A 25,285-nucleotide genomic window follows, 5' to 3' on the forward strand; every position below is an offset into this window, starting at 1 on the left:
ACCAACCCTGTCAAGATGTAGAATTGTTTCTGTCACCCCAGAAATTCTGCCTGGGTTTCTTTTTAGACAATATCCTCATCTCTTGCCCAGGTAACTACTGATATGCTGTCACTCCAGGTTAATTTTGCCTGTTTTGGAATTTCTCAAAACTGGGCTCATATAGTATGTACTTTTTTGTGTAAGGCTTCTTTTGCTCAGTATGTTTTTGAGATTCACCTGTGTTTTACATTTATCAGTGTTTTCTTTTTCCTTATTGCTGAGTAGTATTTCATTGTATGAATATACCACAATTTCTTTATTCATTCACTTCTTAATGAGTATTGGAATGTTGGCAGTTTGGGGCTATCATGAATACAATTAATACTACCATGTGTGTACACAGCTTTTTTGTAGGAAAGCTTTGTAGGAAATATGCCTTCATTTCTCTTGGATAAATACCTACAAGTGAAATTGATGGGTTGAGTGTATGTTTTCACTTTATAAGAAATTGTTTCTGGTGACTTGTAAGATTGTTTCTTTAGCTTCAGTGCTCTACAGTTTCCCAGAAATGTTTGTTAAGTGTACATATTTGCTAAGTCTTGTTTGGGATTCATTGTGTTTTGGAATCTGTGAGTGTTTTTTTTTCATAGGATTTGGAAAAATTCTTTATTCTCTTCTTTAGATACTGCCTTTTTCTCTTTCCTTCTCTCTTCTCTTTTGGCATTTCTAATTGAATATAGATTTTCTAACTCTCTTACATATCTTTTAACTCTTTTAAAAATGTTTTCCTTCTCTTTTGTTTCTCTGTGCTGCATTTAGGTAATTTCATCAGAACAGTCTGCCAGTTCCTCAGTTCTAATTTTTGCTCCATCTAATCTGTCATTAGAAACATACATTAGGCATTTTAAATTTGTTTTTGATTTTTAGAAGGTTTGAAAAAATGTTTCATCAGTCTTTAACTTCTTGTTTCTTGTCTTTCATTTCTTTGAACATATTAAATATAGGCATTCCTTAGTCTTATAGTTTTAGTGTCTGAATTTCTTGCATTTAAAAAAATTTTTTTTTACCATGAGCTGCTCGGTTTCTTTATAATTTTGTGGAAATTCCAGAAGTTTTTGTTGTTGTTGCTTTTGACAAGCACTGTAATAGATTAAATTCCTCATTGGGGATTTTTGGACCACCCTGATAATGTGAATTCAGGCTGCAAATTCATGTGGTGTGATAGCAGGCTTTTGGTACCATTTTGTGAGTAGTACTATTCTTCACCCTCTTAAGTGCTAAGGTTTGAGACAGTTGAATTTCCTTGCTATATTTGTTTTGTGGTAGGGTATTTCTAGGGCCTGTATATTGAAGGTTTAGTTTTCTGGGGTTCCTCTTTATGGGAGGGGTATCTTCTGTTGGACTCCCCACTTTATGCAAGCTCTGGGTTACTCTCCTGTTCTTTATACTTTTTGAGATGGCAAGACCTATACCCTAGGTCACCTGTTTTAACAAACATTTTTCAAGTGAAAGCCAGCTTCAGTCTTACAACTTTGGGATCCCATCTTCACTTACTATTTGATTTTTAATCCTTGCTTTCTTATTCACTTGTTGTCATACTTAAAATGTTTTAATATCTTTTTTTTTTTTTTTTGGCCGTGCTGTGTGGCTTGCAGGATCTCAGTTCCCTGACCAGAGATTGAACCCTGGGCCAAAGCAGTGAAAGCTCTGAATCCTAACCACTAGACCATCAGGGAACTCCCAAAATATTTTAATATATTTTCCAACAGTTGTAAATGTTTCTGTGGGGTAGATACCTAGCCCACCAGGTTTCCTACAACAGATTTAAATGCAGATTTTTTCCTTTCAGCCCTTTTAATGCAGAGACACTTACCCATTACCTCCTTTGTGCCTCCTTGTCTCCTTGGATTAGATATAGTACAGAGGCCAAAAGTGAATTATATTTGAATCCTTGGTTTTTATACAGTGGATATTTAAGGAATGAATCACAAAAGAAGAGAGTCTTAATTTTGACTACATAATGTGTGTGTAGAAGTTAAACAAAATTAAAAGATGAATTGTAAATCCAGAAAAATTGTTGCAAAAATGGGTTAAGGGATGTGTCGCTGTGTATGTTTGTGTGTGTGTGTGTGTGTGTGTGTGTGTGTTTGTAAATAAATGTGAGAATTTATACTGCAAAACAAGAAAATCCCTATATTCCAGGAACAAATATATTACCTATGAAGAAATAAACTGGTTAATAGATATATGGAAAATTGTTTGCTTTTTCATTAGTCAAAGAAATGCAAATTAAAGTGGCGGCAAGACCATACTTCTTATCTACCACTTTAGAAAAAATTTTTAAAAACTATAGTACCTAATGTTGTCAAGGAAGAGAAAAGTTGAAATAGATACTCTCATATACAGTTACTGGGAATAGTATTAATATAAGTATTTTTGGAAGGCATTTGGACAATTTGTATTAAACATTAAAATTGATTATAGTATCTGGCTCTGTAATTCCATTTCAGTGCTTGGGAAATTATCCTAAACAAAAAATTTATGCAAAAGGATGTTCATTGCAGAGTTCTTTATAATAGCAAAATTTTGGAAATGGCTTAAATATACATCTTATTTTTTTGTTTAAATACTTCCATATTCTGTGAAGGATTTAATGCCCAGCAATAGAACAAAGGTTAAATTCATTGAGTTTTTTTTTTTTTGATACAGTCTTACATAGACCAAAAAAATGTCTAAAAGTATAAAAAGAGTAAAGGCTACTTGATCTGTCAGCAGCATCCTTTTTTTTTACTTGTCTTCCAGGACACTTTTCTTTCCTGGTTTTCATGTTTCCAGCCCAGCTTTTTCTTCTCCATCTCCTATTGTTTCATTTTCATCTCCTCAACCTCTTAAGATTGTAGTATACCGAGGTGTACAGTCTTTTGTCTTCTTCTCTTATCTGTCTGTTTCTTTCCACTGATGATTTCCGGTCTCATGGCTTGGAGTAGTATCTGTATGTGAATGACTCTCAAAGTAACATCTTCTGCATACACCTTTCTTCTGAATTCTCAATGCATACATTCAGCTGCCTGGTTTACATCCTTGTCTATATGTGACTAGCTCACACTTAACATGCCAAAGCTAAACTCCTGATGCTTTTCAGTTGTTCAGGCAAATACTTTGGTACCATCTGTGACCTCTCTTTGTACCTTTTACCCTGTATCTGGTCTATCAGGATATCATGTCTTTTTGTTCTCACAATACATTTAGAATCCAACCACTTCTTAACAACTTCCGTAGATTACTGCAGAGGACTCTTAATTGGTCTTCCTGCTTCTATTACCCCCCGCCCCCACTGCTCCTCCGCAGAAAGAACCAAACTAAACAAAAAAGAATTACGTAGCCCCAAATGCCTAAATGCTGTGGTTAAGGAGCCTGCACTACAGTTTTGGTTTTTGTCTTTTCTCCCCACCCCCCTCCCCCAATACGTCATGTCATGGCTCTCGTCTTCTCAGAACCCTCCATTGGCTCCCCGTCTCATTCAGAGTAAAAAGCAAAATTCTTACAATAGTCTGCAAGGCCCTACAGTATCTGGTCCTCTTTACCTCTTGGACTTCATCTTGGTCCATCTGTTCCAGCCATCCTAACCTCCTTGCTGTTCTCTGACCACACCAGGCCTTCTCCCACTCAGGAGTCTGGGAACCGGCAGCCCTCTCTGTCTTTGCTTATATCTGTTCAGTGAGCCTTCCCTAATCAATGGCATTAATATTGCCACCCCCCCTGGCACTCCCAGTCCACATTACCCCTTCCCCCCTCTTCTTTTGCTTTAACACTTTACCCTCTAACATTCCATAAAATGTATTTGTATCATGTTTATTACTTTTTCTATTGACAGTCCTCTCCCCTCCTTCTGTAGAATATAAGCTACAAAAGGGAAGAGTTCTTTTTTTTTAACTGATGGGTCTTAAGTGCCTGAAACAGTGCTTGGCACAAAACAAACACTCTAAATATCTGTTGAATTAGTGAATAACAATTTAGCTGTTCTGTTTCCTTTAATAGATTTCAGATGATTTTTTTGTTTTGTTTTGTTTTGTTTTTTTTGCGGTATGCGGGCCTCTCACTGTTGTGGCCTCTCCCGTTGCGGAGCACAGGCTCCGGACGCGCAGGCCTAGCGGCCATGGCTCACGGGCTTAGTTGCTCCGCGGCATGTGGGATCTTCCCGGACCAGGGCACGAACCCGTGTCTCCTGCATCGGCAGGCGGATTCTCAACCACTGCGCCACCAGGGAAGCCCAGATTTCAGATGATTTTAATGTCTCTATACTTTTCTAAAATTTCTCATCTTTGTTATATATAGGCACTATTTTTATAATAGAAAAAGTAAAATAAGTGTAATGAATTTTGTGCTGGTTAAACATTTTGTCTTTTATTAGCAAAAGTAAAATATACCCTGTTTTATCCATCTTTAAAATTTTCAAATGTTAGGTTTCTGAATCAGCATATAAAATGAATATGATCTTAGTTTTGTTAATACGTGTAAATATTTACATATAAAAGATTAAACTTATTTTTTTTATTTTTAAAGGACTATGATTTAATCTCCAGAGAACCAAAAGCTTTTGTATTTGAGGGAAAAGTGCGTGGCCCTATTGTTGTTCCCACAGCAGGAGAGGAAGCATCTGGGAATTCCAGCAATTTAAGAAAAGGAATTGTAATGAAGGCGACTGTGTCTCCTAAAGGAGATGAAGATAATAAGAAACCAGCCTGTGTGGATCTGGCAAAAGAAGACATTAAAGATAATGACAGAACATTACAACAGCAGCTAGGTGGTGATCAAAATAGAACTATTTCATCGGGCCATGGCTTAAACAATGATATTGTGAAGGCCTTGGACCGAATTACATTGCAGAATATTCCTTCTCAAACAGCCCCGGGTTTTACTGCAGGAATGAAGAAGGACTACAGTCTCCCTGTCACTGCCCTTATGTGCGCTAATGCATGTTCACACGTGGCTACTTGTGGGAATGTTCTGTTTGAGGGAAGAACTGTTCAGCTAGGCAAGCTTTGCTGTACTGGAGTCGAAACTGAGGATGATGAAGACACTGAGTCTACTGCCTCAGTGGAACAAGCATTAGTTGAAGTTCCTGATGGACCAACACTCCATGACTCAGATCTTTATATTGAGATTGTGAAAAGTACAAAGTCTGTCCCAGAATATTCAGAGGTGGCTTATCCTGATTATTTTGGTCACATTCCTCCTCCATTCAAAGAGCCTATTTTGGAAAGACCTTACGGTGTACAAAGGTGAGTTGCAGATTTCCTCTTCCTCATAAACAAGATCATTGTCAAAATATGGAGCATGCTAAAAAAAACTGCTTTGGGTATTTAGGAAGAAAATTACTCGTAATTAAAGTTAGTGTCGGCAGAGCCCCCTCACCTGCCTGCTTGTATCCCTCACAAGCATCCTGTAGTAATAAATCTACTTCTTGCCTATCAAAAGAAAAAAAATAAAGTTAGTGTCATTTTTTTATCCTGCTTTGGAAATTTTGCATTGTTTTGAAATTATCTGTATGGGTTTACTTTATTTTCTAAGTTCATTACCTATTCAAATGAAGCCAGCATAATAAACCTAACCATTGTACAATTTAGAAATTTTCTATTTAGAATGATTCTGAAAATATAAAAAGATTATTTAGTAGTCTTTGAAAAAATATTATATTAGTTATATATTAATTTAGTAATTTGATTATTATTTGAACTTGATTTAGGTATATAATCTAAAAATAGCAATATGGGCAGCATTATTTTGTTGTAAAATTTGGAATTGGAAATATATAATATAAAAATTTGGGATTCATAGAACTGAACTTATTAAATATCGCCAATTAATTTTAAAAATAATGATTAGTATTAACTGTTGCCAACTAGTGAATATTGGGCATGTAAATACATTTTTGGTGCAACTTGACTATTTTCAGAGGTTCTGATTACGGGTTTGTGATGGTGGCTTACCAGTACTTAAGAACATTTATATGTTCTTGCTATGAGTATGGTATGTAATGATGAAGGAAGACATTACTGTGCATATTTGATCCTCCTTAGACTATGAGCTCCTTTAAGGCAACACCTGTGTCTTATTTATTTTTTATATTTAGTAAATAATATAATTAATCATTTTTACTTGGCAACTTAGTATATGTTTAATGCTACCAATTGACTCCTTGATCCATAGGTATGGAATCACATACAACATAGCATCAGAACAAGGGACTGACTTTGCTGGGACGTGGGAGGGTGGGCCTTTGCCTCCACTGGTTGTATCACAGACTGCATCATCCAGAGGCGACAGGCCTCTTGGAGTGCTGGAGTGGCCTTCAGAAGGCACAGATGAAGCTCCAACTCAGAGGAAATACTCTACAAGGATGGGCTGCAGTCTTTCAGGATGCAGTATAGGCACTAAGTTAGAAACTTCCATTTGGTTCTGTATCCCCAGTAGAAAGACTAATGGGTTTGGGAAGCAGAAGGTGGAAACAGAAATAGTCCTACTTACCGTAGCTCACAGTGTCCCGCTGGGGAACTTTGTGCAGGCGTGTGTCCCTGCGCCTCTGAGCTCTGCAGCGTTAGTAGTCCTAGTCCCAAAGTGGGTGTAGTCTTTCCACAGGGACATAGCAAGGTACAGTCTGACTGCAAGCTGTGGTTGCCAGTGATTTACTTTAGTCTCTTGTGTCTAGGACCAGCAGACAGGACCCAGATCAGCTAAAGGAGGTAGGATTGCTTCTACACAATGGCAGCAGGTTGACTATGGGTGGCACTCAAGTGATCCACTAACTTTAAGTGTGAGTGGACACATGACGGCCACCCTGGAATGAGGATGATATGATTGCCAGGGTCTCAGACACCTAAGGAATGTTTGGGTCACTTAATCACATCAGTTACCAAGACCTGCAGAGGTGTGATAGGTGAGGCAGAGGGGAATTTTGATAGACATCGGAGGATGGAGATGAGTTGCAGCCCTGAGAGTAACTGCAGTGATGGATGGGGACAGCGTTTGTCCTGCTCATGTTTTTCTTCTTTTTTTTTTTTGTGGTACGTGGGCCTCTCACTGTTGTGGCCTCTCCCGTTGCAGAGCACAGGCTCCGGACACGCAGGCTCAGTGGCCATGGCTCACGGGCCCAGCCGCTCTGCGGCATGTGGGATCTTCCCAGACCGGGGCACGAACCTGTGTCCCCTGCATCGGCAGGCGGATTCTCAACCACTGCGCCACCAGGGAAGCCCCATGTTTTTCTTCTAAGTGTCTCTTTAGTAGAGGCCCACAGGAACTGTGGAGCAGCTGCTCTCCAAAGATGGGTGGAGAAGTGGATCCATGCAGCACAAGGGTGGGCTGTGGCAGCCATGGCAATGAGTTTCTCATCTCTCCCTTCCTGAGAGAACCCTCTGTGAGGCTTGTAGTTGCCCCCAGCCTTCAGCCACTGTATTTTGGAGATCCCTTGCGGTATTATTGCTGAGACCATGTCCTCTTTGCATTGCTTCAGCCTTTGGCTGACCATGATTGTGGTACTAGAGCTGAGCCATTCCTGACCAATGCGGGGATCTGATCATAGGCAGTCTTTGCTCTGTGGCTTCTTGTTTGCATGGTCGAGACTTGTGCAGAGCTGCACTGCAGTGTGAGGCTTTCCTACTCAGTGTTCTCTTTCTTCCCAGAGGTAAAATCTGCTTTTGGGACAGACCTGAAGGCCTTTCACGCCTAACTACTGCTCCCCCTCCCCTTTGTTTTTCACACGTGTTTCCCCTAATAGATCTCTTGCACAGTTGGCTGCAAGAGATTGTGATTGTGTCTGGCATTTGCTTTTTGAAGGACCTGAACTGACATGCCTGGCATGAGTCAGAATCAGTCAGCGGCTAGATTTTTCTCCTTTTCAGCATCACCGCTTAGCCTCTCTATCTCCTGAAAGTCAAAGATGTCATCTTGACTACAGAAGGCACTTCCTGAACTTTAAGCGTTCTTTAAATACTGACAGCAAGTTTCCTCATTAAATTGCCTCAGTCTGAAAGTTTTAATTTTCCTTATTAGCCTATAATATCTGAAGTAAGATTAGAAGGAAGGAAGATTGTGGAATTGGGCTATAACTATTATATAGGTCTCTGATTCTCAGCCTTAATTTAACTACCAAGGATCCTTCTTATTTCCCCTCATGGACTTTTTTATGAAAGCTTTTCTCAGTCAAGACTTTTATTTAAGTATTTTACCCATTTGTGCTAATAAAAGACATAAATTCCTGCTAAGCAGAGCTTCTGATTAACATTAGATCACCTTTTCAGTTGATACATTTATTGATATTGATAAGTAAAGAAACTTGTTTTAATTAAGTGTAGCTATACTGCAAATAAATGTATCATGGCCAGGAATAGTTGTTATACCTACTCTGTGGGTTCTCAAAACGTTTGTGCTGCGGGTGGGGAGCTACACCCTCAACTCTGAGAGGCCAACTCTGGTGGCCTCTGTCCTCTTTGAGCAGCTTTTTCTAGTGTTGGGCTTTGTCATTGCCTGGCTGGGTCTTTAAGAGAGGATTCTTCCACCCACAGTCCCATAGTCTACTTGCTGTCTCCCCAGGACTATGCCTTTCCTGGTAGAGGAGAAGTTTATACAGACTGGAATTACTGTGACTCTTCTCAGTCCTCCCCTCTTTCTTCATATTTATGGTGAATTCTTTCACCTCATTCTTGAAACACAGACATTGTGATTGCTTTACGCATCTAATCAACAGATTAGAAGTTCGACCTCTTGAGTATATTAGGCCACCTTCAGATTTTTTTCCTGAAGTAATTGACTTTTTCTTTTGCCTCTCTACACAGGGTAATATACCACAGAGTTTGTTATATTATTCAAACCAAAGCTTTAAGATATAATTTTGAAACTAAACAGCATGATAAATGATAAAAAGGTCACTCAGAGTTGGGATATGTGTTCTAAAGGTGGGTGTGTTGGTGCAAGTTAAAATGCAAAGGAGATGGAGCTCAAGGAAATGAAAACACAGAAAACCCAATGATTTACAACCCGGTTTCCTTCATCCACTCTGGAAAATTTAAAATGAGAAAAATAGGACCCTAAAACACCTCGGAGGGTTAGATGATCCATTACTCCTGGAAGTTTCAAAGATTTCTTACCCCACTGATTTTCATCACCTTGATAAAAATATTTTTTTGCCTTCTGATTTGTTGCAGCAGAAATAAGTCAGAGATTATGAAGTAATCTAACCTTTGCTAGTCTCTTTTGCTGCATCATTATATATTTTGTGTGACTGTGAGTGTTTCAAAGAACACCTTTCATCTTTTTTGTCATAATTTCCATTTTCATATCATTTGTCAAAATTTCCATGGGTGTCGGATATTTGATGTGAGGCAGGAATATAACTCTGTCAATGAAACCAAACATTGTGATTCTGTTTATTTAGATGTGTAGGACTTTCCCCAGTAATATTAATTGCTTTAGATACAACTAATGCAAAAAATATATACTTAAAATGTTTCTGAATTATCAATACATACTAGGCAGCAGTACTCTCATATTTGAGGGTTGTTTTACTCTTTTTCTCCTTATTTTATGAACTCTGCAAATATTTGTAGTAGTTATGTGGAATTTGTGGTGGGCAGTGTCATCCTGATGCTGAGAGATACAATGTGTCAAAGCTGCTTTTCTCCCATCATTTTTGAATAATGGGTAGAAAACCAGAATTATTTGTTCCTTCAGGTGACATTAATTTGAGACTGGAAGAACAAATGCCTGTAGCGGCAATACTTGGACAATTGGACTTGACTTGAGAGTGCTGAGGCCATGTGGCGTGGTGAGGCGTTTTGGCAGGTCAGGATACTCTGAAAAGCAAGTTGAAACACATGGATTCTAGACTGAGCTCTCCCACTGACTTTGTGTGTGTATATTTGAACAAATCACTTTATTTCTCCAGATACCAATTTTCTTAACTAAAAGCAGGTCACTGTTTTTGAAACTGTGGGTTGATGTCCATTAGTAGCCAGTATTGAAAGAGAAAGTAACAGTGTGTCACATCTAGTGCAGCCAGGTATTGTTTTATAAACTTTTTGTTTCAGCTGTGTGTGTGTGTATGTGTGTGTATGCTTGTGTGTATGTGTGTGTATGCTTGCGTGTGTGTGTGTATATATAGGGCTGTGATTTTTTTAATGTATTTCTTGAAGGTCACGATCAAGAAAGTGATAGTTCATCTAGACCAGGGATAGCAAACTATGGCCCACAAGTCAAATACAGCTTACTGAGTATTTATGTTCAGCCCACCAGCGAAGAATGGTTTTTATATGTTTAAATGGCTCAAAAAAATCCAAAGAAAAATAATATTTTGTAACACATTAAAATTATATGAAATTCATATTTGTGTCCATAAATAAAGTTTTATTGGAACACAGCCAGTCCTATTTGTTTATGTACTATCTATGGCTGTTTTTTCACCACAGTGGCAAGGTTAGATAGTAGTGACAGAGACCATGTGCCTTGCAAAGCCTAAACTATTTACTGTCTGACCGTATATGGGAAAAGTTTGCTGACCCCTGTAGCTAGGTAGTCTGAAGGCTTTATGGTTCTGTATTTGTAATAAAATATCAAATATGGGCCAGGTAATAGGTATTACTAAAATACTCAGAAGTGCTTCCTTTTTTTTGAAATACATTGAGGATATTGATTCTAGTTTATCTTATTTGCCTCATCTTCTGAAACTTATTTTTTTGAGCAAATGATAAACATTTTGTAAATGTCAACTTTTAGCTCAGTCCCTATCTGAGTGCAGTAACATTGTAAATGACTGATGTCAGAATTAATGAGGATTTACTATTTTATCATTTTCAGAAAAGGAAGCATTAGATTCCTTAAAATTATTCAGTGAAAATATCTTTTTGTCATTTTGAATTTCTACTTTATCATAATCTTTCATGTATGTAATCACTGATCTTTTTAAAAGAAAGTAAAATAAATGAATAAAATTTCATTAAAAATCTCTTCACCTCATTTGGAAGGGGAAGAATCCATTTTAAGATTCATATCTCAATGTGGATAATGCACTGACATCTAAAAAAATTATTGTAAATACATAATGATGATTACTTGAAATCCATATTTCTGGTTTAAGTTGGATCAAAAATTAAAATGAAGAATCTCAGTTTAAAGTGTGCTTAGCATTTTTTGGTGTATTTTCCTTGTTTTCATATTACATAAAATTAGCATTTTGATTTTCTTCCCATTGTTTTTCTGTATGTTTTAGAAAAATTGCCTAGCTGTATTTTATAATAATAGATATTTTCTTATAAAATATAATTCATGTTACCTTGTTTTAAAAAAGCATTTAAGGTATTTTACGAAAATACTTTCAGCAAAATAAAATGAAAAAAATGGCAAAGAAACACGGTGACTGTTAACCTCAGAAATATGTTCAGCATTTTTCAAAGTAAGAGACACTTTTTTTTTCTAACTGGAGTATAATTGCTTTACAATGTTATGTTAGTTTCTGCTGTACAATGAAGTGAATCAGCTCTATGTACATATATATCCCCTCCCTCGTGGACCTCCCTCCCCCCGTCCCACCATGAAAATTAAAATGTACTGAGATATCATTTCCCACATATCAAAAATTGGCTAAAATGTGGAAGCTTGACAGTATATTCTATTGATGAGGCTGTGGAGAAACAGGCTCTCACATACATTGATGGTGGGATTTTCAAGTGATAATACCTCTTGTGGAGGGCAGTCTGACAGTCTATCAAAATTAAATTCCTTTGACACATTAATCCCACATCTGAAAATTTATGATATATATATATACAATATATATGTACATTTACACATGTAGTTTGCACATCTACGTTCAAAGTTTCTCATTGTAGCATTGTTTTGAGATTGGAAGCAACTCAAATGTCCATCGATTAGAGACTAGTTAAATAAATTACAGTATATCCATTCTATGAATACTTTGCAATGATTAAAAAACAAAAAAGATCTCTGTACACTGATAGAAAGAGCTACAAGATGTATTATTAAATAAAATAATCAAGGTGCTTGAAGAAGGAAAGTAATAAAAGTAGTTAACTGGATAAATGAACAGTGTGGGTTGTGTTGAAAGTGAGAGTCTTCATTTTATACTTTTATGTAATATTTGATTTTTGTACCAGGTCAATATATTACCTGTTGAGAAATTTAAAATTTAAAAAGTAGGTGAAGGAATTGTGGCAAAAGTAAAATAAGGAAAGCAAAACCTTGGATTTCTTTATATCATGTTTAGAATGGTTCATGTACTTCTGGAATGGAGATAATAGAAATATTAATAGGAGCAACACTAGCAGAAAACTTTTATATTGGGGGGTTTTTACGGGCCAGACACAGAAATAAGTAAAAAGCACTTTGTATGCAGTGTGTATATGCTTATAAATTATGTCATTTAATGGTATAACAGCTCTATGAGGAAATTGCTATTATTTCTCCTGTTTTATGGAAGACCATGCTGAAGCTTAGGATTCTTGAGGAACTTATCCAAGGTTACACTGCTAGCAAATGGCAGAGCCAAGAGTCAGCCTGGTCTACGTCATGAGCCCATCCTGTTAGGCATTCATACATAGTGATCATATATATGTGATTATACCATACTCATGAAGAATATCTTCTACGGGTCCTCAGAGAACACTTATGTAATGAACAACATATCCCATAATATCCTGATGGTTGAGTAAATATAGCAATGAGGTGTACTAAATTGTTTCTCATAATGTTGTTCTGTAATGGTTGAAACCTAACAAAAGTACAATTTTGGTGTTGGCCACATATCATGTGAACATTTGAGTATTTACTAGACTGAATGGGCTGCAAATTTTTCAGATGGCCTTACACAAATTATTTTCTTCTGAGCCAACACAAATTATTTTCTTCTGAGCCAAGCCTTTGATGATGAATGTCAATAGTTTGAGGTTATAGTCCCTAAGGGTACCTAGAAAATACTTATGTTTTGTTTTGACTAGAGAGCCATATATTTTAATAGGCAGCTGAGGTAAAGTAACGAAGGATGTCTTTTATGAAAGCTGGGCTGCTTAACACAAATGTATGAATAAAAGGCTAATTGCCCTCTTTATTAATGAGGTCTGAGGGCAGGGCAAGATTTCCCTCAGGTATTAGTTTTAGGTCTAATCTAAATTTAATATAAATGGGGAGTTATATCCCCGAAAATGCAGTGTCAGAGGTTGAAAACCAGTGGCCTGTAGGCCATATTCAACTTGCTCGTGATTTTAGCTTCACTTGCAGAGGTTTTTGTTTTTGTTTTTTGAATGAATGCCAACATTTAACATTTGAGAGATTCCACATAGAGATCCAAGTTTCTCCTGTTTCTCAGAAAATTGGTATGACATCCTTAACCTCTGTTTCCTACCTGGCAACATTCAGTTGTTTTTAGACAGAGTCTGCGTTCCCCAGTTTTCCACAGGTCTCAGGTACATCACCTGCTGGCCCTGTAGGTGTCGAGATTTTTTACCTTGTTTTACATTACAGAACATTGCTGTAGAACTGAGCTATTATATCAGCCTTTTAATACCATTTTCCTTAAGTAAAGCCCCAAACTTTTGTAAGTATTAATTTTTTGCACATTTGTGGTAGATATCAACCTTAAGATTTAATAAATTATTTTAACAAATGGATGTAATTAGTCATTCACCATACTTGAACACTTGTATTTTTTGCTATGGTATGTGTGTAAGTGCCATCTCTTTCATTGTTGGAGATCTGGTTGACATAAATTTTGGATTTGTTATTATTATAATTAATAGCTTTTTAAAAGTTTGTTTCTTTAGAAAGAATTTGACTTTTGAAAGTTACAACATTGACTCTAAATCAAGGATTTATATCATAATCCTTTGATACTGGGTTTTTTTCTTGATATACTGCTTTGTGAGTGATGAGTTATTTTTTGTAAAATAAAAATTAATAAATCATGCTTAACTGTGTAACTGCTAGATTAAGAATTTCTATGTAGAAAAGCATAATAGACATTCAAGATTTTTTTTTTTGAAAACTATTGGCCTTGTAGCTATTTTCTGTAACTCAGACTTAAAATACTGGTTTTTGTCATGTTATGAATTGATTTTTTTTGTACATAAAATATGTAGAGGAGTGATCATTTTTAAGAAATATTTTTAATCATTTTATACTTTTTTATCCAAAACTTGGGAGATAATAATGAATTTTGGTCAAACTTCTTTTTTATGATTTCAGGACAAAAATTGCCCAAGATATTGAGAGGCTAATACATCAGAGTGATATAATAGATAGAGTGGTATATGATTTAGATAACCCAAAGTAAGTATGCTTTTTGTTTGTTTTACTTTTATTGGTTTTATTCCTACTGTAAAATTTCAGTGTTCTTTTAAAAGACAAAAAAATATAGTTAACTTCCACCTAGTTAACCCTCACTACGTTTTCATCTTTTAGCAGAGATGTAATGGTAATGTAAATCATGTTTATTTACTTAAATTGAATATATTGCAAGCTTTTATTTGATCTTAGGTGGGCTTTTAATGGGTTTAATAAGGGAAGGTCACAAACTGATGCTTCATTTTTAAAAACTGAAATTACCTCCACTTAAGAGAGTGGAGATATCACATGAATGCTGAAATTTTGTCCTGTAATACTGAGCCTTCATTTCCTTAGGACAACAAATTACCATTCCCTTTAGAAGGAACATATGCTTCCTAACTCTCCACAGTCCCCACTTCTCTCTTTTGTCTCTTACTGCTTACAATCTGCTTCAGTCCTTTAAGTTACTTGCCTGACCTTTGAAGCCATTTGTTTGTGATCCTTGATGTTTTAACATCACTTCCAATTTAGGATTATCACTCATACCATTGTATTTTATGGTTTAAATATAAGTAAATAAGTGAAAATGAAAAATGATGAAGGTGACTACTGTTTATCAAATAAGAAATTTAATCAGCCTGCACGTGGTTTTTCCCTCTCCCTCAAAATTCTAATATTTTGGGGAAGTTTCATATTTCAGTAGTCTCATTTGGAAGAAATAAAACATTTAAAAAAGATTTTTGTTAGAGAGTTAGGGTAAAGTTATGTCAGAGCTAATGACTGAATTTGAAATAATACTCTCAAAAATGAAAAACAAATCTACCTTATTCATAACTTCTTAGTGATTTCTAAAATTTTTGTGATTAACACTGACTATAAATGTGGGAACAAATCTCTACTTGTAATTATAATTTTTTTGTCTCTAAATATTAGCCGAAGTTTGTATTTTGCTTGTGTTGGTTTTGTTCTTTGGTTTAAAAATAATGAGGAGGGTGAGGCAGCAATAATGGTATATTATTAATCTGTAGTGTTGTTTTATTTTTTGCTCACTTGTTTAAATGCAATGTATTTTATTATTCACTTAAAATTTCATTTAGTTATACCACTCCAGAAGATGGAGATATTTTGAAGTTTAACTCCAAATTTGAATCTGGGAATCTGCGCAAAGTAATTCAAATTAGAAAGTAAGTCATTAAAAATTTTCCCATTTTGTATGTGCACAGATTATTTTCCTAATTTTCATCAAATTTGTTTATTTTCTGTTTTCAGAAATGAATATGACCTTATTCTGAACTCAGATATAAATAGTAATCATTATCATCAGTGGTTTTACTTTGAAGTCAGTGGAATGCGACCAAGCATTGCTTATAGGTTCAACATCATTAACTGTGAAAAGTCCAACAGTCAATTTAATTATGGTAAGACAACTTTCTTTCCCAATTTAGAGGGCATGCAGGCATTGTAACTGTAGGATAGAAGTTTTTGAAAAATTACTAATGTTTTTTAAGTTTCAGTGTTCTTTTGTTTTTTCTAGTTTTCAAAATTCAGATATTTATGCAAGATTTGACATAAGCTAAGCTTTGCTTTTTTGGTGAAAAGAGTTACCTTTATAAAAGCAAGCCCTTTAAAATGTAATAAGTGAGGTTGATTTCATACAAATTGAATACAGCTATAAAGATTTATTATGTATGCTGCTTAAAATCATATTTTAATAAAGTCTGTTCATCCAGAAGAGAATTACATAAAGCAGTCTCTTTTTAACTGTTTATTTTGAATAGATTCATAAAACGTTAAAGTATTGTAGAAGTTGCAGAAAGGTTCCATGTTCTCTTCACCAGATTTCCTCTCATGGTTACATCTTACATAGCTGTACTGGATTACCAAAGCCAGGGTTTCAAATACTAGCGCTGTAGGTAGATGGCATTTTTACTAACTGTATTTATTTATTCACTTTTATAAAATAGTACTTACTACTTTAAGCTTCATTAAAATATTTTAATATTTACACTTAAAAGCACACATTTTGGAGTGATGCTTCTCTCTCTAAAAAAAACTATACTTCTGTGTGATAATTTCTTCCTTTAGTGTCATTTTAAATTTAAAATGAATAAAATTCTGTAAAACTAAATCAAAACAACGAGACAGATGGCTGCTTTAGTTTTTAAGTTTCTCCTGCCCTTTGGGTATTTTTGTATGTATATCATCCTTTCCAAACCTACTTTGTGGAGAATTTGGAAAACACAGTGTTGTTAAGAAAATTAAAACCATCAACAGTACATCATCCAGAGAAACTTATTTTATTTGTTTATTTTTTATAAATTTTATTTATTTATTTATTTATTTATGGCTGCGTTGGGTCTTGTTGCGGTGAGCAGGGGCTACTCTTCGTTGTGGTGCATGGGCTTCTTATTGTGGTGGCTTCTCTTGTTGCAGAGCACGGGCTCTAGGCGCGCGGGCTTTGCTAGTTGTGGCACGTGGGCTCTAGAGTGCAGGCTCAGTAGTTGTGACACACAGACTTAGTTGCTCCGCGGCATGTGGGATCTTCCTGGATCAGGGCAGGAACCCGTGTCCCCTGCATTGGCAGGCGGATTCTTAACCACTGCGCCACCAGGGAAGCCCGATAAACTTATTTTAATGTTTGTTGTTTCTTTCCAGCTTTTAAAATAATGCAGTATGTGATTTCTCCATACATATAGTTATGTATTTATTTTAAAAAAATAATGCTCACAACCCATGCAGTTTCATAGTCTGTATTTTAACCAAACATTATATTTATATTGTCAGTATTTTTCTGGTTATTAAATATCCATCTGAAGCAGAGTTTAATGGACATCCTGTGGAAGTTCTGTAACTCATTTATCCAAACATTCTGTTGTTGGACTTGCTTTTTTTTTCCTTCCAGTTTTATTGAGATATGACCGACCCTACAGCACTGTGTAACTTTAAAGTGTACAGCATTATGATTTGACTTACATCATGAAATGATTACAATGTTTAGTGAACCTATTACAACTTAGGTTGTTTCTAATTGTTTTCTATTTTAAATACTACTGAGATAAACATTGTACTAAATATTTGTGTGTATAATAATTTAGTTACACATTCACAGAAGTGGAATTTGTCTGCCAGCTGTAAATGTGTTTTCTTTTTTTTTCTGATTAGGAACAGTGGATCTTATGGGATCCACTGTCCAAATTAGGGAATTTGGTAAAGAAAATACACTTTAGAGAAGAATCTCTAAGAAGAAAAGAGAAGAAAAAAATCTGCTGTTTAGCATTTTGTTAGCCATCCTTAAACTTATTCACATTCACATAATTTTAAAATTAAATTTTACCCTTTTATAGATTTGGGATCACAATATGAAAACTCATTTGTAAACTATATTTTTAAACTACACAATATATTGTAAAAACATTTCCCCGTGCCATTACATATTTTCAGCAACATCATTACTGATGTTTGTATAGTATTCTATTGAGTAATGTACAATAATTTTTTAAATGATAAGAGATTGATGAGAATTTGGCTTTTTCAACATTTCAAAATTAGGAGCTGTGTTGCAATAGATATCTTTAATTATTTTTTTGTGTGTATGTTTCTGATTATTGCTTTGCCATAAATTCCTCCAAGTAGAATTTCTCAAAGGAAATGAACTTATGTTGGTGAAGACTAGGGAAAATGGGTCCTTACAGTGTTGGTGGGAGTGTTGAATTAGTTCAGCTTCTTTGAAGTGCATTTGATAGTATGATTTTAGTGTTTATATTTAACTTCATCCATGCAGGATTTATTTTGGTATATTCTGTGAATTGGGATCAAACGTAATCCTATCGTTTGTAGTTAAGCAGCTTTAGCTGAACTAATTCTTTCTCAAAAGAGTTTTAAACTGTTGTTGATGAATTCATTGAGTTGTCAGACGTTTACATTTGTAACTCATTTGCAACTCTATTCCTGACCCACTAGTAAAAACAGGATAGGGAAGATCACTCAGAAGACATTGTACATTGTTGCCCTGTTATATTGTTATAGAAAACGGTCACTTTAGAAAAAAACAGATTAGAAACTGGTTTAAGGTATCACACTATTGCTTACTCATAATTTATGATTTTCTGAATTTGGGTGGAATTATTCTGACCTGTTAGTCATACTGTGTATCCCTTTTGGTTTGAAACACCACAACTCTCACAAGCTGTGGCCTTCACGATATACTAGCATTTGTTTGGGGGCTGTGTGTTGCTCTAGTACCACTTGATTTTAATTATTCTGACCTTTCAGTCTTGTGTAACATCATTGTTGCTCTAGAACCATTTTGTTTTTAAAATTATTTTGACTTTATAATATAGTTTAACATCCTGTAGTCTTTTTCAAAAACAATTTAACAACTTTTTCTAACTTTATTTTTCCTGAATAGTTTATTCTGAATATCATTCTGAGTAATTTTATCAAGTGCCCCAAATTTCCATTGCATTAAACTTATAGAATAATGTGGGAGAAATTGGATTTCTTTTATTGTATTCGATCTTGCCACTTAGGTCATGGTGTATTTGTTTACTCAAGTTTTTTATGTTCTCACCTAAATTTTTTAGCTTTCTTTTTGTAAGTTCCATATATTTCTTAAGTATACCTTCATTCTTAAGTATTTTATGTATTTCTTTTTTCTGTTGTGAAAGAGTACTTCTCCCTATTTTCAAGCTTGTTATTATTTATAATTAAGAAAGCTAAGGATTTTTATATGTTTACTTGAAAATCAGACTCCTTAGTTTCTTATTAATTCTCATAGTTTCTCAGCTGATATTTTGAATTTTCTTGGTAGGTCCCTAGAATTTCTCCTTATCCCTAGTTATATCGTATATGTTTCATTGCTTTTGGCTGGAACTTTGAGATTGTTTAAACTAAAAGGAGACTTTGGGCATCCTTGTTTGATTTTGAATTTAATGTGAGTGCTCTTTGTGTGTGTGTGTGTGTGTGTGTCTGTGTGTGTCTGTGTGTGTCTGTGTGTGTGTGTTTTGTGGCGGTCCCCCACGGCATGCGGGATCTTAGTTCCCCGACCAGGGATCGCACCCATGCCTCCTGCATTGGGAGCGTGAAGTCTTAACCCGCAGGACAGCCAGGGAAATCCTGCTAGTATTTATGTTGTGTATGTCAGCTCGTTTTGGGATATATATTCTTTCTTATACTAAAGAATTGCTATTTTTACCGATTTTTTAAAATTAGAAATATTTTATTTCACTTTTTGCATTTATCAATGTGACCATATAATGCTGTGAGCTGTTAATGTGCTGTATTATAATTATTTAATAATGTTTCTAATAGTAAAACATCCTTGAGTTTCAGAAATTAGTCTGTTTTGCCCTGTGAGTTAATCTTTAATACAAATATTTTGCATTTGTTAGTATTTTGTTTAAAGGTTTTTATATCATTGGTCATAAGTTAGACAGAACAATTTCCTGATTGGAGGACTATCTTTTTATAGTTTTGGAAGCAGGCTAATGCTAACATTGAACACTTAAATGAACAGCTTTTATTTCCCTACCCAGTGTTCTGGAGCAGTTTAAATAGCATTTATATATTTTCATGAAACTTGGAAATAATGCACCTCTAAAGTAGTCTGATTCTGTGCCCCTTTTTCGGGGGGAGAGGGAGCATCTAAGTAACTTCTTCAGTTTTATGTGACTCCATATAGTCTAGTTTTGTATTTTTTACTGAGGCAGTCTTGATGATTTATTTTTTCTTACAAAGGTGACATTTAGATTTTCAGAATTCACTAGCAGAGAGTTGTATGTGATATCTGTAGTATGTGTACTTGCATGTCCCCTTGTTTGCTTTCCTTTTTTTGTGTGTGTGCTTAAAACGTAATATGTTTTATTTTACTATTTTAAAAACCTGGCTCTTAGTTTTATTATTTCCTTTAAAAGTTTTTTTTTTTTTAATTTATTAATTTCTCCCTTGTTCTCCCTGCAGGTTGATATTTTTTCTCTTTCTAACTTCTAGTTTACTTGCTTAAATTTGTTTAAATTTATTTTTGTTTGATGATCAAGCATTTAGGGTTTTTGTTGATTTTATTTTATTTTTTGCGGTACGCGGGCCTCTCACTGTTGTGGCCTCTCCCGTCGCGGAGCACAGGCTCCGGACGCGCAGGCTCAGCGGCCATGGCTCACGGGCCCAGCCGCTCCGCGGCATGTGGGATCTTCCCAGACCGCGGCACGAACCCGTGTCCCCTGCATCGGCAGGCGGACCCTCAACCACTGCGCCACCAGGGAAGCCCTAGAGTATTTTTTTAATTGAGGTATAGTTGATTTACAATATTAATTTTAGGTGTACAACATAGTGATTCCAAATTTTTATAAATTATAATCCATTTATAGTTATTAAAAATATTGGCTCTATTCCCTGTGTTGTACAATATCCTTGACACTTAATTGTTTTATACATAGTACTTTGTACCTCTTAATCCCCTGCCCCTATCTTGCCCCTCCCACCTTCCCTCTCCTTACTGGTAACCTAGTTTGTTTGTTCACAATATCTGTGATTCTGTTTCCTTTTTGTTATGTTCACTAGTTTGTTTTAGTTTTTATATTCCACATATACATGATAAAGTACAGTATTTGTCTTTCTCTGTCTGGCTTATTTCACTGAGCATAATACCCTCCTGGTCCATCCATGTTGTTGCAAATGGCAAATTTTATTCTTTTTTATGGCTGAGTAGTATTTAGTGTGTGTGTGTGTGTGTGTGTGTGTGTGTGTGTGTGTGTGTACACCACATCTTCTTTATCCATTCATCTGTTCATGGGCAGTTAGGTTGCTTCTATATCTTGGCTATTGTAAACAATATGAACATTGGGGTGCATCCTTATTTTGGGGCTCCCGGTCTGTTCCATTGATCTGTGTATCCATGTTTGTGCCAGTACCATACTGTTTTGATTACTGAAGCTTTGTATTGTAGTGTGAAGTCAGGGAGCGTGGTACCTCCAGCTCTGTTCTTCTCTTTCAAGATTGTTTTAGCTATTCAGGGTCTTTTATGTTTCCATACAAATTTTAAATTGATTTGTCCTAGTTCTGTGAACAGTGCCATTGGTATTTTGATAGGGATTGCATTAAATCTATAGATTGCCTTGGGTAGTATGGTCATTTTAACAATACTGATTCTTCCAATCCATGAACATGATGTGTCTCTCCATCTGTGTCTTCTTCAGTTTCATCAGTGTCGTTTTGTTTTTTGATTACAGGTCTTTTACCTCCTTAGGTAGGTTTATTCCTAGGTATTTTATGCTTTTTTGATGCGTTGGTACATGGAATTGTTTCCTTAATTTCTCTGTCTGATAGTTCGTTGTTAGTGTATAGAAATGCACCAGACTTCTATATATTAATTTTGAATCCTGCAACTTTACTGAATTCATTGAAGAGCTCTAGTCGTTTTTTGGTGGTGTCTTTAGGATATTCTATATATAATGTTATGTCATCTGCAAACAATGACAGTTTTACTTTCTGTTTTCCAATTTGGATTCCTTTTATTACTATCTGTTTTCTGAAAGCTGTGACTAGGACTTCTAAATAAAAGTGAGGAGAGTGGGCATCCTTGTTTCTGATCCTAGAGGAAATGCTTTCAGCTTTTCATCATTGAGTATGATGTTAGCTGTGGGCTAATAATATATGGCCTTTATTATGTTGAGGTATGTTCCCTCTGTACCCACTTCCTGTGGAGATTTTATCATAAGTGGATGTTGAAATTTATCAAAAGCTTTTTCTGCATCTTTTGAGATGATCATATTGTTTTTATTCTTCAATTTATCAGTGTGGTGTATCACATTGATTGATTTGTGGATATTGAACCATCCTTGCATCCCTGCAATAAATCCCACTTGATAATGGTGTATCGTTTCCTTTTAACATATTGTTGGATTCAGTTTGCTAATATTTTGTTGAGGATTGTTGAGTCTATGTTCATCAGTGGTATTAACTTGTAATTTTCTTTTTTTGTGATCTCTGTCTGATTTTGGTGTCGGTGATGCTAGCCTCGTAGAATGATTTCAGAAGTATTCCTTCCTCAGCAACTTTTTAGAATAGTTTGAGAAGGATAGGTTTTAGCTCTTCTCTGAATGTTTGGTGGAATTCACCTGTGAAGCTATCTGGTCCAGGACTTTTGTTTTTTGGGAGTTTTAAAATTACTGATTCAATTTCATTATGGGTAATTGCTCTGTTTATGTTCAATCTTGGGAGATTGTACATTTCTAGGAATTTGTCCATTTCTTCTAGTTTGTACATTTTACTGGCATATCTCTTATGACTCTTTTTATTTCTGTGGTGTTGCTTATAAATTCTCCCTTTTTATTTCTGATTTTTATTGATTTGGGCCTTTTTTTCTCAATGAGTCTGACTAAAAGTTTATCAATTTTGTTTATTTTTTCAAAGAACCAGCTTTTAGTTTCACTGATATTTTCTGTTGTTTTTTTTAGTCTCTTTTATTAATTCTTGATCTTTATGATTTCTTTCCTTCTACTAACTTTGGGTTTTGTTTGTTCTTTTTCCTTTAGGTGTAGGATTAGGTTTTTTTTTTTTTTTTTTTTTTTTTTTTTTTTTGGTTTAAAGTTAGGTTGTTTATTTGAGATTTTTCTTGTTTCCTTAGGTAAGCTGTATTCCTTTAAAGTTCCCTCTAAGAACTGCTTTTGTTGCATTATATAGATTTTGGATTTATTGTGTTTTTGTTTTCATTTGTCTCCAGGTTTTTTTTCCTTCAGTGATCCATTGGTTGTTCAGGAGCATATTGTTTAGCCTCCATGTGTTTGTGTTTTTTTCTTTTTTGTAGTCTCATGGCATTGTGGTCAAAAAAGATGCTTGATATGATTTCAGTTATCTTAAATTTACCGAGGCCTGTTTTGTGGCCCAGCATGGGATCTATCCTGGAGAACGTTCCATATGCACTTGAAAAGAGTGTGTTATCTGCTGCTTTTGGACTGAGTGTTCTATATATATCTATTAAGTCCATCTGCTCTAACGTGTTATTTAAGGGCAGTGTTACCTTATTGATTTTCTGTCTGGATGATCTGTCCATTGATGTAAGTGGGTGTTAATGTCCACTACTAATATTGTGTTATTGTTGATTTCTCCCTTTATGTCTGTTAATATTTGCTCTTTGTGTTTAGGTGCTCCTATGTTGGGTGTGTATATATTTGTAATTGTTATATTTTCTTCTTGGATTGATCCCCTGATCATTATATGATATCCTTCTTTGTCTCTTGTCACAGTCTTTGTTTTAAAATCTGTTCTGTCTCATACAGGTATTGCTACCCCGGCTTTCTTTTGATTTCCATTTGCATGGAATACCTTTTTCCATCCCCTCACTTTCAATATGTTTGTGTCTTTGGATATGAAGTGAGTCTCTTGTAGACAGCATATATTACCGGTCTTGTTTTTGCATCCATTCAGCTGCTCTCTGTCTTTTGATTAGAGCATTTATTCTATTTATATTTAAAGTAATTATTGATACTTATGTACTTACTGCCACTGTGTTAATTGTTTTGGAGTTGTTTTTGTAGGTCTTTTTTGTTTCTTTTTTTTGTTCTCTTCCCCTATGATTTGATGACTATCTTTAGTGTTATGTTTGGATTCCTTTTTCTTTGTGAATGTATCTATTATAGATTTTTGTTTTCTTGTTACCATGAGGTTTATATGTGGCAATCTGTATTTGTATACATGATTATTTTAGGTTGGTGATCTCTTAATTTCAAATGCATTGTAACAACCATGTATTTGTACTCTTTTCTCCTCACAATTACCATTTTTGATATCATATATATTTTACATCTGTTTTGTGTATTCCTTAACTGCTTATTGTGGATATAGCTTATTTTACAGCTTTTGTCTTCTAACCTTCCTACTAGCTCTGTACATGTTGTTTTACTACCTTTACTGTATGTTTGCCTTTACTGATGAGCTTTTTCCTTTCATAATTTTCATGTTCCTAGTTGTAACCTTTTCTTTTTCACTTACAGAAGTCCTTTTAACATTTCTTATAAAGCTGGTTTGTTGGTGCTGAACTCTTTTAGCTTTTGCTTGTCTGCAAAACATTTGATCTCTCCATCAAATCAGAATGAGAGCCTTGCCAGGTAGAATATTCTTGATTGTAGGTTTTTCCCTTTCATCATTTTAAATATATCATGCCACTCCCTTCTGGCCTGCAGAGTTTCTCCTGAAAAGTCAACTGATAGTCTTATGGGAGTTCCCTTTTAGTGCTTTTTCCTTGCTCCTTTTAATATTCTCTCCTTTTAAAATGTTTTTGCCATTTAAATAACATTGTGTCTTGGTGTGGTCCTCTTTTGGTTGATCCTGTTTGGGACTCTCTGTGCTTTCTGCACTGGGATGTCTGTATCCTTTCACAGGTTAGGGAAATTTTCAGCTATTATTTCTTCAAATGTGTTATTTGCTCCTTTGTCTTTTCCTTTTGGGACTCCTATAATGTGAATCCTAGTATGCTCAAGGTTGCCCCAGAGGTCTCTAACTGTCCTTATTTCTTTTTATTCTTTTTTCTGTTCAGCATTAGTGATTTCTATTTCTACTATTCTTGTCTTCCAGGTTGCTGATCCTTTTCCTCTGTATCATTTAGTCTTCTATTGATTCCTTATAGTGTAATTTTTGTTTTATTTATTGTGTCCTTCATCTCAGTTTGGTTGTTCTTTATATTTTCCAACTCTTTGTTAAAAACTTATAATTTCCTGCCCTGGGCATCTTTACTTCTCCTGAGTTCTTTCATCATCCTTATGATCATTACCTTGAACTTTTTCTTGGGTAGATTGCCTATATTTACTTCACTTTGTTCTTTTTCTGGGGTTTTATCTTACTCCTTCATTTGAAATGTGTTCCTCTGTCAACTTATTTTGCCTAAGTTGTTATTTTTGTTTTTATGTATCTGGTATGTTGGTTATGTTTCCTGACCTTAGAAAAGTACCCTTTTGTAGATGTTCTACGCACCCCAGCTGTGTACTTT

The 25,285-nt window shown here is 35.2% G+C and overlaps 1 protein-coding gene across 3 annotated transcripts in view; it reads left to right on the forward strand.

The window, feature by feature from the left end:
* The window catches only part of AGTPBP1 (ATP/GTP binding carboxypeptidase 1), a 178,089-nt gene that overhangs the window by 95,851 nt on the left and 56,953 nt on the right, over nt 1–25,285 (forward strand). For all 3 annotated transcript variants that reach the window (XM_059072436.2, XM_059072438.2, XM_067041223.1), the window contains 4 exons: nt 4,543–5,261; nt 14,227–14,310; nt 15,405–15,491; nt 15,577–15,725. In XM_059072436.2, coding sequence (XP_058928419.1) covers nt 4,543–5,261; nt 14,227–14,310; nt 15,405–15,491; nt 15,577–15,725 — 1,039 coding nt within the window. The remainder of the gene's footprint in view (nt 1–4,542; nt 5,262–14,226; nt 14,311–15,404; nt 15,492–15,576; nt 15,726–25,285) is intronic.

This window comes from Kogia breviceps, chromosome 8 (genome assembly GCF_026419965.1).
Source record: "Kogia breviceps isolate mKogBre1 chromosome 8, mKogBre1 haplotype 1, whole genome shotgun sequence".
Classification (NCBI taxonomy): domain Eukaryota; kingdom Metazoa; phylum Chordata; class Mammalia; order Artiodactyla; family Physeteridae; genus Kogia; species Kogia breviceps.